General features: G+C 39.5%; 1 protein-coding gene across 1 annotated transcript; it reads left to right on the top strand.

Moving 5' to 3' along the window:
- The first annotated feature begins 22 nt into the window (after nucleotides 1–22).
- Nucleotides 23–13,588, top strand: LOC143300428 (pyridoxine-5'-phosphate oxidase-like). Its single transcript, XM_076614082.1, has 7 exons — nucleotides 23–181; nucleotides 1,498–1,654; nucleotides 4,824–4,923; nucleotides 6,917–6,970; nucleotides 7,831–7,959; nucleotides 8,389–8,465; nucleotides 9,416–13,588. Exons 1-7 carry the CDS (start codon nucleotides 94–96, stop codon nucleotides 9,579–9,581), a joined length of 771 nt encoding a protein of 256 aa, XP_076470197.1. The 5' UTR covers nucleotides 23–93; the 3' UTR covers nucleotides 9,582–13,588.
- Nucleotides 13,589–13,827: the final 239 nt, after the last annotated feature.

Here is a 13,827-nt window from a genome sequence, read left to right as displayed (position 1 = left end):
GCAGGTTCCGATGTAAACATCCTGTCAGATCATGGCCGTCTGCTGCTGACCGCCGCGGACCCCGTGTATTGTGTCATGTAACATGATCTTGAAATGAGGCTTGCTTTGGCCTTTCTTATCAGCAAGGCTGCTCGTTGTCACATTTGTCGACGTGCATTTAGCGAGATGGCGGATGTTTCAGGTGGGTTGGTTTATGCTGTTACACACTATAACATTTACGAACCAGTTGAAAGTTACACAATCACGAAAATCGCGAAAGTTTCACAGTTCGGGCAAAATTGCCGAGTTTTACAAAGCAGGTTCCATGTGAAACAGAATGACGAAATTTTATCTTGGAAATTTTGTTGGCTTCACCTGCTACCTCGACCTCCTGTTGGCTGCTGACAAAGTGGTGGCGTGAGGCAGCAAACTGCACAAGTCGCAGACTCTACATACCTCACCATCGGCACAAGATATTTGGTTTTGAAAAAGGTTTCATGGTGACTGCGCTTAGAAAATTTGTAGGTAGTACTGATGGGGACGTCAGATGGTGTACGATTATGAAAGACAGTTCCCCAACTACTAGCACAACTGGTGAAGTTGTATCACAGGGCACAACCATTGTATCATATCATATATCAATATCAAGGCGTGCAGGCCTGACAATGCCTTTTGCCCGCTTGAAGTGGGGAAGAAAAAGAGAGCCCCCACATATATCTGGTGCATTTTTCAATTGTAAAAATACACGTGTTCAAATCTTCACTTTTCCAGTGACACAACAGACGGATCCAGAATGATATCTAGACAAGAACCACCTTAATGATGAAACAGTGCTCAACTGCTCCATCATTTGACTGTTTTTGCCCTCATTCATCACATGTATGCCTGTGTTATCAACATATCACACATCACTTTCAAGATAACTAATGTATTAGTAGTAGTTCCTTTGAAATCATTCTGACAATATTTTGAAGTCAGCTGACTTAGTTGCACCTACAAGAAGAAACAGCGCATTTTCAATTTCAGGCTAATGATTTGTTCAGATCTTAATTGTTCACTTAACTCTTTGATTTGTGTTGTGTATTGCTGTTGTTATTTGTTAATTTAATATATTATCAATGGATAAATCCTTATACCTCCTCGCACCAACCCACTCCAGCTTAGTTGATCTTTGTGTTTTTTTCCCCACCCTCCCTCTCCTCCAACCCTCTCCCTGCCATTTACAAACTCTTACTGATCCTGACACTAACAGCATCTGGTCATGCTGAAGATTTAAAACTTTTTGACCATTGTTCAGCTGCATGTCTGTGGGCTATCATACATGTAAGCCATGCTAGAAAATAGCACAGATCATAACAGTTAACACACACACACACACACACACACACACACACACACACACACACACACACACACACACATATGTATGCTCTGATTTCTTTCTGTGATCCTGGTTTTAAGTGGAATGGAGGAGAAGGTGTTACATAATTAATTCTCCATCCTATTGTGTGGTTACAGCAATGCGACAACCCTACCATGACAAAAGCGATATCTTTGACGTGAAGGACCTTGTTGCCAAAGAGCCATACAAACAATTCCAGAAGTGGTTTGAAGAAGCTTGCAATGTCAAGGGCATTGAGGAAGCCAATGCCATGACTTTGGCTACAGCCTCAAAGTAAGTGTCTTCACTGAAAAGCAAGAATTTGATATGACAATATCATGATGTGTTAAGCAGAAATTATGGATTTCTTAAATTCTTTGTGATTTGATAGACTTTCATAATTCATCTCTGTGTGTGTGTGTGTGTGTGTGTGTGTGTGACTGTGAGTGAGTGAGTGTGTGTGTTTGTCACTTTGTGTGTGTGTGTGTGTGTGTGTGTGTGTGTACATGTCAGTTATTTCACGTAACCACTGAATCATTAAACAATATAGCACTGACAGTTTACATTCCATATAATATTAAAAAATATTCACGAAAGATTTCTTAGTCTTACTATTTTCAATGCTCATTCCTGGAAACATTTTCTTCTCACATTCTTTGCTTTGATGAGTTTAGCTTTGATGATTCATTACTAAAATTGTTCCTTGCAGAAAGTATACATCATACATGTCCAAAACTGGCTTTCCCTTGCTCATGGTGATATTGATTGTTTGTTTTTAGTAACCCATACATGCCTGAATTTTATTTGGGGTGGGGGGTTACATGGTTATTAATGATGGAAATAATGTCAGAAGTGAAGATTGATTATATATTTTAAAAATATTTGAGTATTTTTTGTTTTTCAAGTGATTGAAGTACTGTCCCCACATGGAGACACTGGGCATGGAAGGGTACAGGTTTTTGTGTCACACAACCAAAGGGATTTAGCATATGACATGTAGAATACAACAATTCAATGAACCATATGATATATTCAGCTTAAAATGATTGTGACATCTTCACAGATCAGTTTCAGTTTCCCAAAGAGGCATCACTGCGTTCAGACAAATCCGTATCTATATGCTACACCACCACCTGTCAGGCCTTGAGCGCATATCTGTATGCATATGATTATGTATATTTGTGTATCTGTCAGAGCGGATTTCGTATGCCTAATTTTCCCAGAGGACAACACGTATGTTGCCATGTTTTGTTTTGTGTGTGTGTTTTTGTTGTTTTTTTGGGGGGAGGGGTGGGGGGGGTGTCTGTGTTTCTCTTTAGTGTGCCAAGTGCATGCTGCACACGGAACCTCATCCAAATGACAAGACACTCAGTTTGATTTTCCAGCCAAACGTAGAAGAAAGGGCAATACAGGGACATCTTGTCTATGTCCCATTGATACAAATTTATCAAATTTGTGAAAATACAAATAGTAACAGGTTCATGTATGCCTGCTGCCAACTTTTCTGTCTCTGGTTTCCAGTTTCCGGTTTTGAATTTCAGGTTTGCTTTTCAAGGTGATCATTTTGTGTGGAAATAAACCAATACCACACTTGCGGTTTTTCTGTCAAAATTTCTCACCCAATCTGCACACTATGCTTGGTTCTGCACATACTCCATGAGGTGATCCCTGTCATCTGGTGGAACTCTCTGTGGAATTCTTTGGTCAAGGTTAACATTGTGACCCAGTAGACATCCCACTCGAGAGGATGGCCCACAACCAATTCTTGGACATGATGGCCACTCTGTATTTATAATGCTCTGGTTCTTGACCTTGAAGTTGGTAATTAGAAATGGCTGGGGATGTTATTGGGTGCTAGCTGTTTGGGTGGGGTTCACACCCTTTTTGTTGGAGATCACGTTCAGCACACCATTGTCATTCCAGGAATCGCAGTGAAACCAGTGCTTGCATCTGTATTATAACAGCATGTGCCTCTTGTTATCTACTGCATCTCGTTTGGTGGTGTCAGAGAGCAAGTTTTCATTAGATTTGATCAGATGGTGTTATCACAGGCAATTCATTTTGTTGAGAGTCCACAATCTTCTTCGTTTGGAGACTGTGCATGCTGTCTGCTAGTAGTAGTTCTTCAGTCTGGGTAGATGCACCAGTGGAAAAGTCAGATAGCTAAAAGCATATGTACATGTATGTATACAAACATACGTTATATGCACACACGTACTTACATATGTACGTGCGTACATGTGTACATGGATACATACAGTATACATACATACATGTAATACATACTATACTTACTTACTTACTTATTTACTTACTTTATATAACAAGCAGAAATGGATTCTGATTCAGAGAAAGATGTTGAGTTATGAAGCAAGTACTCTTATCAGTATTTTTTGTGTGGACAATAAAAATTACCAACCTCTTTTATTTGACAATCCCCGCCCTACTCCTACCACCAAGCCCTCTCCCAAACCTTAGACTCTTTATTATTGCCCACAATAAGTATCCTATATACAAAACATGTTCACAGGAAACAACTACCCTATGGATTTTGAACACAAACGTCAGTATGAAATTGAAATGTTAATGAATAGTATGACTAATGCAAAAAACCTGTGCTCTCTCGTGCCTAGCGTCCCCATATGATGACGACACTTTCTGCACACTTAGCAAGAAAACTATGAGTCACAGCACCAAATCCTCAAAATACATTTTAGATTATATTCCAAGCTTCATTTCTGCTTCAACAGCGTATATGAAATTGTTCTCAGTCAAGGTGTAATCACTTACCTATTTTGGTCGGCCATTGTGGTATGAAAACCACCATGTGCTAAAAGCAACTCGTCCATCTTGAAACAAAAGTAAGCAAGGGATATGCCTTTGGTGGCTTTTATCAGATAAGTGTAATCACCCTCTACCACACACTCATTCACCTAAGCTCTACATGCTAATTAGTAGAATGAAATCGTGAAAATGATAGTGTCCCCAAATGAGGATGCTAGGCACAAATGGGTTAATGATGCTGATTCTTGTTTACTTCATGAAGTTTTTTCTTCTCTGGTTTTTATTTGTGCATGTATACATGTATCATTTAAATCTGGAAATAATGTTTCTTTCCTCTCTATTTTTTAAAGAATTTTCTTCTAGTGATGTATAATAAAATGATCCTCCCTCCAGTCTACCAATATATATAGATCTTTCTTTCTTGTTCTGTCTCCCTTTCTGTCTCTCTGTCTCTGTCTGTCTTGTCTGTCTGTCCGTCTTGTCTGTCTGTCTGTCTGTCTCTCTCTCTCTCTCTCTCTCTGTCTCTCTCTCCCTCCCTCCCCTCTCTTTCCCTACCCACCATTCACCCAGTGACATGATGTGTTTTCAGTCTGTGTTGATCAGTGAATTGATGTGTTTCCAAGTGATGTGATGCGTTTTCAGTTTGTGAGGTGATGCGTTTTCAATCTGTGTTGATCAGAGATGGGAAGCCCTCTGTGAGGATGGTCCTGATGAAGAGCTTTGACAAACAGGGCTTCGTCTTCTACACCAACTATGGAAGCAGGAAGGCTGCTGAACTGGTGAGGGGACGGATGGGGAGGGGGAGCAGGAGGAGGGTGGAAAGGGGTTGGCGAAACACGAGGAGGGTGGGTGGGGGTGGGGGAAGCAGAAGGAGGGTGGAAGGAGGTGGGGGGGAGCAGGAAGTGGGTGGATGGGGGTGGGGGGAGCAGGAGGAGGGTGGAAGGAGATGGGGGGAGCAGGGGGAGGGTGGAAGGGGGTGGGGGGGGAGCAGGGGGAGGGTGGAAGGGGGTGGGGGGGGAGCAGAGGGAGGGTGGAAGGGGGTGAGGGGAGCAGAGGGAGGGTGTGGTTGGAGCTGGAAGGGGGTGGGGGAAGCAGAAGGAGGGGGGCAAGGGGGTGGGGAAAGCAGGAGGAGGGTGGAGGAAGCAGGAGGAGGGTGAGAGGGGGTGGGGAAAGCAGGAAGAGGGTGGAGGAGGGGACCAGGGGTAGGTTGGGGGGTGCATGGGCTTTGTATTGTTACCATTCACCTAATTTTTAGTTTTATTGATTGAACTGAAGTTTTTGTCTTGAATTGGTTCATTCAAAGTTCTTTTCATTTTTCATTTTTCCCCCATCCTATGATTCAAGTTCTTAGATAATGATTTGATCAACTATTTCATTCAATATCAATATGTGTCTGTCTTTGACACAATTTTCAGAGCGTTATGAGTTTTGTCAGTTATTAACTTATTTAATTTGCTTTTCACAATGGTAATGCTAATAGTTTTTTTTCCTGGAAAATTTACTTTATTCTCAGGATGGTTTGACTCAAGCCTTAAAGATATGTACTTGGTGGTTTACATTTTTTTTTTTTTAATCATGTTTGATGGTTTGATATAAATTCTTTATTTTGTTTCAAGGATTTATCATTTTATGCCTTGGTGATCTATCTCTCTTCGTTTCTCAGCTAGAACTTCAAAGTGAAAAATTAGCAGGTACAATCATTTTTACTCCTACCATCAAGGTAGCCAATTCCATCTTCAGAAATGATGTCCACACACAACACCAATGTACATGACTGTCTTCAGTTTATATTCTCTGAAAGGTAGAATAGAATTTAATGTGCATGCTAGATTGATTTTTTTTTTTTTTTGTTTTTTTTTTTTTTGCTGTTGCTTTTTATGCATTCATGCACAGGACCTTGTTGACTGGAGTCTGCACAGGTGTTAATAATAATAATAATAATGATAATAATAATGGTATTTATATATAGCGCTGAATCTTGTGCAGAGACAAATCAAAGTGCTTTCGCACCAGTCATTCACACGCATGCATAACTCTAAAACTGAAGAAACTGAGGACAAGGAAGAGGCAGAAAAGGGAGGCTATTTTGAGAAGAGGTGGGTTTTAAGGCCACACTTGAAAGAGCCGAGTGTGGAGACTTGACGAAGCGAAAGAGGAAGTTCATTCCAAATGCAAGGTCCAGAGACAGAGAAAGAATGGCGGCCAACAGTCAAGTGTTTGAATCTGCATAAACAGAGTGGATCCAAAGAGGAGATGTTTTCCTGAGTGGGAATTGAACCCTGGACCTTGGGGCAAGAGTCTTCTTCTTCTTCTGCGTTTGTGGGCTGCAACTCCAATGTTCACTCGTATGCACACGAGTGGGCTTTTACGTGTATGACCGTTTTTACCCCCCCCCCCCCCCCCCCTTGTAGGCAGCCATACTCCGCTTTCGGGGGCTGGGTATGTTCTTGTTTCCATAACCCACCAAACACTGACATGGATTACAGGATCTTTAACGTGCGTATTTGATCTTCTGCTTGCATATACACACAAAGGGGGTTCAGGCACTAAGCAGGTCTGCACATATGTTGACATGGGAGATCGTAAAAATCTCCACCCTTTACCCACCAGGCACCGTCACCGTGATTCGAACCCAGGACCCACAGATTGAAAGTCCAATGCTTTAACCACTCAGCTATTGCGCCCGTCCGGGCAAGAGTCTGACACTACCCACCAGGCCAGCCAGACCTCCCATGTTTCAGCCATGATTTTTGTTGATGTGTTATGTTTCAGGAGGAGAATCCACACTGCAGTCTGATGTTTTATTGGGAGCCATTGAAAAGATCCGTGAGTTCTGTTTTTTCCCTTTTCAACTCAATGATTTACTTGTTGGAAACAAATTATTGATTTTTACCTTAATCTTCTTCTTCCTCAGTTTGTTCTCATCCTTCTTTCCCTCTGCATTTGTGTGTGTGTGTGTGTGTAATGAGTTTGTGTGTGTGTGTGTGTGTGTGTGTGGTTAGTTTGTGCATGCATACATGTGTTTTGTTTGTGTGTGTGTATGTGTGTGTGTGTGCATGTGTGTGTGTGTGTGGTTAGTTTGTGCATGCATGCATGTGTTTTGTTTGTGTGTATGTGTGTATTTGTGTGTATCTGTGTAGTTTGTGCTTGCATGCATGTGTTTAGTGTGTATAAGTGTATGTGTGAAAGAGTGTGTGTAAGTATACACATGTAGTTTGTGTGTATATGTGTGTGCATGCAGGCATGTGGTTTGTGTGTGTGTGTGTGTGTGTGTGTAAGTGCAGAGACAAACATGCAGGTGACAAACATATGAATATGATCAAGGGACACAGAAGTGAGGGTTTGGATTCATGTGGATGTATGCTATATGTGTTTCATGATGCGTTTGGGTGTACACCTCTTTTCCTCAAAATGCTTCGTATGAAGTGCACAGGGTCAGGAGTCAGGTCAGGGTGCTAGTCAGGGATACACAGGGGAAGTAACCTACTTCAGGAGGTTATCGGCCGTAGCTACTTTCGTTTTCTCCGCATAGGCGGGCAGTAGTTTGCACAGGACAGGAATCAGACCACTGCCGGAGTCTGCACTTGTGGGTCACGGTAAGTATGTTACTTAAACGTAATTTTAGGAAGAAAATTTCCTTTCACTGCTGTTTTCCAGCGCCATTCACTCACTGTCTTATTCTCCAGGTGAGGATCGAAGGAACAGTGGAGCGGATCCCTGAAGAGGAGTCTGAGGCCTACTTCTGTTCTCGGCCCCGGACCAGTCAAATCGGCGCCATGGTCAGCAAGCAAAGCTCCGTGATTGCTGACCGAGCGGTGAGTACCACTGTGACCAGCAAACAGTGAATGCCTGTACACTGACTGAGAGCAGTGAGTTGTGAACATAAACTGAAAATGATAAATCTTTCGATTCACAGCTAGCTAACAGAAAATTTTACAGTAAATCTTTGACGCACAGCACACTGTGAGTATCAGAACATTGATCAACACTCTCACTGGTCTCAGTCACATGTCATAAATCAATTAACATTTGAATCTTTTAGTAAAATTGCTCCAGTTTCCATTGAGGGCTAAATAATGATGATATTGATAATGATAATAACAAAAACAACAACAACCACAATAATAATTATAAATGGAAAGATACAGGCCACTCAGTTGAGTGTTTTTGGTGTGATCCAATAGAAACGAGGAACTTAGAAGCTCACCTTGTGGTGATATTACATTATGTATAAATGTTTTCAGAGTCTTGAGAAGAGAAACGAGGAACTGCTGTCAGAATATGCTGATGAGAGTAAATATATACCCAAACCAGACTGTTGGTATGTATTTAGATAGGTGTGTGTGTGTGTGTGTGTGCCCAAACCAGACTGCTGGTATGTACATAGATAGATGTGCGTGTGTGTGTGCGTGTGTGTGTACGTGTGTGTGTGTGTGTTTGCATAATTTTATGTGTGTACAGCAGATTCGTCATTCATGATTCCCTGTTTCCTGTCAGTCAGAAAACTACAGCAGACCAACCTTTTGATGGTCCTCATCAGCTACGGAACTATCTCTGCTGGAAGTAAACAAACTACATCAGTTTTCGTGAAGCTGAAAGGCAACTACCTGTACCCAGCTTCACCAGAGCAACTGCTAAAAAAATACCTGGGCAGTGATAAGTGAAGCAGAGGCTACTTCTCTGCACAAAGAGAAAAATTAGTTCTCACTGTTCTGAATCGACTAATGTTTTATTTTCGGGTCAAAAGGGTTTTGTGTTGCCTTGATGGAACTGACATCACACTTCCGTCCGTTGAAGATGCCATCAGACTAAGTAAAGAATAGAAACTATCAACTGAACCTGATTTGTGTGCATGTTTTATCTGGTTGAATGTTGCACACTCACTGTTCATCCATACATGATTTGAAAGTTACCCGAGCCACAATATCGGAACTATCTCTGGCATACCTTACGTTCTGTATGTTTCTCTTGCTGAAATGGACTAACATTATTGTTTAGACATCAGAAGTACATGTTACATTCTTGCTGTCCTTATGCCCAAGGCTGGGTTGCATTATTGATACTGGCAGTGCTAAGTTTACTTAGCGCCAAGAATTTTCATTGGTATATGGAATTAGCATAGGCATAGGACAATACTTGATGCTAAGCAAAGTTAGTTTTGCAAATGTAAACCTGCCTAGAAATGTTTTTTTTTTAACACATATGTGCCATGCAATGCAATAACAGTTATGATCCTTCTTAAGAATTGAGGTGGATTTTATTCTGTTACAGGGGAGGCTATCGCGTTACTCCAAAAGTGTTTGAGTTTTGGCAAGGGCAGACAAACAGGCTACATGACAGATTACGGTTCCGCTTGCCCATGAACAATGAAACCATCAACAAGGACCTGACTCAAGAAGCTGAAGACGACTGGCTGCTTGAAAGACTCAGTCCTTGATTTCTGTTTACCAGCATTCCAGTTCAATGTGTTTCAGAACACTAGCAAAGTGTTGTGGCTCTGCTTTTTATTTGTGCATGTATGTGTTTTTCTGACTAAAGATTTGTTTAAACCAACTGGGATTTCTTAGCTTTGTTTCTGTTAGATTCTTCTGCCTTATAAGATTCATATATCAATGACTGACAGCTTTATTGTTGGTTTTTGTTGTTGTTGTTTATTGTTGTTGTTTTTTTAGGTGTATTTGGATTTTTCATGTTTTCTACAATTCTTGATGAGTTTTTTCAGTAGCACTTCTCCAGCAGTCTAGTTCATACACCGTTATGATTTGGTTAAGTGTCACTTGCGTAGGAATCATGGAGAAAAATACTCTCCTCAGCTCTTTCAGTGTTGAAAAAAGCAGTGTAGTCCCAGCTATTGTCTTTCTCCCCTCTTTGTAATCACTACGACTTTGCAGCATGGCTGCAAGGTTTGATTTTTCATTTCTATTGGAACCTTTTGATATGATGTATTCCCCCATTTCCACCTTTTCAGCTCACCATTTTTGACATTTCATTATCATGTTTAGCTAAAATTGTTTGCTATAGCCATGATTTTTAGCAGTTATTTTTGTGAATTCTTACCGTATGTTGAAATACTTTGCTGCTTTGGTTTTTGTTCCGTTGTCATTCTGGATTTGGAGTTTTATTGACCAACTCTCTTGAAGGTGTATTGTGTCAGCCAAACTTTAAACCACAAGGAATGATGGCAGTGTAGTGCTGTGGAATGGTTTGGTGATGACAGCTGTTGACAGCTGAATCAGTGACAGTGTGTGTGAAAGAAGAGGTCTAGTTTTCCTTGCTCCTTATGTTTGATCATGAATGCAGCAGTCATAGTTGTTGGGGGGGGGTTTTGTTGGGTTTTTTTCCACTTCTTTGGATGGTGGGGGAAAGTGGAGTAGTGTTGAGTGCTTTAGAAGTATTTTAAGAGTTCTTAAAAGAGAAACTGAGTGATTTAAAACATGGAAAATGTCATCATAAGTACAACAGTGATGTCAGTGATTGTTAATCATCACATGGAGTTTGTTTACGGGTTATTTGCCACACATTGCAAGCATGACAATGAAGCAGAAATGTTGTGTTCCAAGGAAAATTAAGTGCTCATAGTTTGTGAATAGCTCTTGAGCTGTCATTATCCATGTGAAAATGTGTTGGTATTCACTTTGTTTGTTGATGCTGTTATTTATTTATTTTATTGATTGTTGTTTTATGAAACGAATAAGAATCATGTTATTGGCATAGCACTCAAGTGAGATTTGATGCAAGTAAATCAGATTTGTATCCATTTAGGTTACCTGATAGTTTTGATTTGTTCTTTGAAAATAACTAAACACACACACACAAAAAAGCAGACAAAGCATCATGTAACTTAAGAAGAAATGCAGGCTCACTGCAGTGAGAATTCAGCTGTGAGAGCAATTGAAACAGGAGGAGGGGGTTCTTCACACATGTTCGCTCAGTTAGCAATACGTGCACCAAAAGTTAGGTGTACACAGAGTGGGTCATGGGGCAGAAGGAAAGAGACCGACAAACATCAAGACGTCATTTCATTTCTTTGCATTTTTTTTGGTTTTTTTGTTTTGTTTTGTTTTGTTTTGTTTTTAGAAACCCTTCAATGTCTGGTCATAACTTACAAAAGAACAGTAATTATTTCTTCCATTATTTTGTATGATCACTGCCAGGATTTAAGTCGTTTGTCCACATCTTTTGGAACAAGGGTTGTTGTTTTTTTGAAAAGCTTTTGAATTTGAAATACAATTACTGCTACTATACTATTGCTACTGCTACTACTACTACTACTACTGCTACTGCTACCACTACTACTAATGATGATGATATTGTTAGTAATAACAACAACAACAAGAAGGAGGAACTCTTCAATACTTTATCTCAAAAAGAGTTCCAAGCACTGGACATGTACAAACTCCATTCAACAGTTACTGTCAGTTACAAAATAAGAAATCAAATTATTTTATACACTCACAGAATGAAATTAAAGTTTTGCATATTCAGAAACTGACCAAAGTTAAGTTTTGGAGTTGACATTAAGACAACTTAGTAGAACAAACTGACCAGAATCTTGTTAAAGAGTTCAGGTAACTTGCTGGGTTTTTGTTTTTTTTTGTTTGTTTTGTGTGTGTGTGTGTGTGTGTTGTTGTTGTTTGTTTGTTGTTGCTTTTTTTGTTTTTGTTTTTTTGGATAGGTTGGTGGGTTAATGTCTGCACAGCATTTGTATTTTTAACCTGTTATCTATAAATGATAATGCTTTATTTGTTTAATTGTATTTTTATCTGTTACCTCATATAAACTGATTGTGATATTAATATAGAATTTTTATACCTGAATGCAACCCATGTAGTCTAGATAATTCACATTCAAGCAATGATATTTGTCAATTAATTTTCTTGTACTGTAAACTTCCAGCAAATGTATTTGAGAATTATTTGCATTAAAAGGAAAAATTCCATGTTAATGTACTGTCAAAAGCAATCCCATTTTTAGGGATTGCATAAACTGTTGAGTTTGAAATGTTACACTATTGTAAACAGTTGGTATCGTGTGCTTTCTTTAGGTTAAGTCTACATTTAAAAAAAAAAAAAAAAAAGACTTATTTTACACTCTTTCCAACTGTGCTTTATTGGCTGGCATATTTGTTTGTTGGGTTTTTTTTGCAACAAGTTTCTGCAAGTGTACTGGCTTTTGATGGTGTCAGGGAGTTTAGTTATAATAACAACAACAACAATGATAATAACATTAATATAATTATAATAATAGTGATGATGCAGATGATGCATACTTACATAGTTCACTTTCCAAAAACCAGCTTTGGGAGCTGTTCAAAAGACATGATTTTACAAATAACATTACATTCAATTAGATGTAGATTTCTGCTGTCACCAGACATTGAATGAATTCCTGACTTCTGTAAATTGTCATGTTGATTTCTGTTGTTTTTGACAAAATAGTTATAATGCAGTTTAGCCTCGCTCTTACCAGCTGCAAAGTGGTTCACATCTTGGGCTGGAAACTGGGAGGACATGGCAAATGATTGTTGGTTGTTTTATTATGTGGCCAGCTGCTATGCAAAGCTGAGTGTACTGTGGGCTCAAGGGGAAGCCTGGAAGCAAACCGTTGAACACCATCTGCTTCACAGATGTGTGTCAAATTTACTGATCAAACCACTGCAGGTGACTGTATCTCACAGTCCTGGTTGATGCTGGGATATCATTGTGAAAAGAAGCATGGAGTGCTGGTTGTGTCATCTTGTCTCAACACTACCTTTACTACCTTTTTTTTATATATCATAATTATTATTTATTTATTTATCTATTTATTTATGTAAGCTTATCTATATATTTTTTTTTCTTTTTTTCTCAAGGCCTGACTAACCGCGTTGGGTTACGCTGCTGGTCAGGCATCTGCTTGGCAGATGTGGTGTAGCGTATATGGATTTGTCCGAACGCAGTGACACCTGCTTGAGCTACTGATACTGATACTGATACTGTCTCAACAATGTAAATGGACCAGCACAGCAGCACCATTATCATCCAGATCCTCATTCATTGTCAAGTATTAGAAGCGGGGGGAAAAAAAAAAGAATCCCAAAATCTGTGGCCTCTTCATGCCATTGTTTCATATTGACCTCAGTACCTATCTTCCCTCCACTTCCTTCACTGTGTTTGAGTTCCCATCAAAGTCTTTGGTGTATTGGCAGATTGATGAGGAACTGGTGTTGGAGGGACGTGGTGGTGGTAGTCTCTGTTCAGTGCACATTCATTCTGTCTGGCTTAGTGACTAAGCAGTTACTGTCTTCAATAATTATATGGAACAAAGTATGTGGGGTTTTATTTTTAAAATACAATTTCCGGTATTCATATTCTGTTTTTCTTTAAGTAGCAAGTTTTTTTTTGTTTTGTTGTTTGGTTATTGTTTTTTGTTGTTGTTTTTACTTGGAATAAAGGAAAGCATATCCTTTGCTTGTTTGTCTCTACCTGAGTGAATCACATCCATGTGTAAATCACTGAAAGAAAGTTGAAGTCTGCTGCTGGCATCATTACATATCCAGAAAAAAAAGAAAGTCTTTGAAAGAAAAACAGATGTCAACATATTCACTTTACATGTATAATTCAAATATGTAAAAACAGATGTGTGTGTGTGTAAATTAATCAAGAAACACTTTTTATTCTGACTTTGTTTATCATGACGTAGAG

Source organism: Babylonia areolata, chromosome 2 (assembly GCF_041734735.1).
Source record: "Babylonia areolata isolate BAREFJ2019XMU chromosome 2, ASM4173473v1, whole genome shotgun sequence".
Classification (NCBI taxonomy): Eukaryota; Metazoa; Mollusca; class Gastropoda; order Neogastropoda; family Buccinidae; genus Babylonia; species Babylonia areolata.
The sequence above is the reverse complement of the archived record's forward strand: the minus strand, read 5'-3'. Positions and strand labels throughout refer to the sequence as shown.

What these genes read in the sequence shown, in the direction of transcription:
- LOC143300428 (XM_076614082.1), top strand. Translation starts at nt 94, where the DNA reads ATGAGGCTTGCTTTGGCCTTTCTTATCAGCAAGGCTGCTCGTTGTCAC. An exon ending in CGAGATGGCGGATGTTTCAG is followed by an intron (nt 182 to 1,497) that starts GTGGGTTGGTTT and finishes GTGTGGTTACAG; the next exon opens with CAATGCGACAACCCTACCAT. An exon ending in ACTTTGGCTACAGCCTCAAA is followed by an intron (nt 1,655 to 4,823) that starts GTAAGTGTCTTC and finishes TGTGTTGATCAG; the next exon opens with AGATGGGAAGCCCTCTGTGA.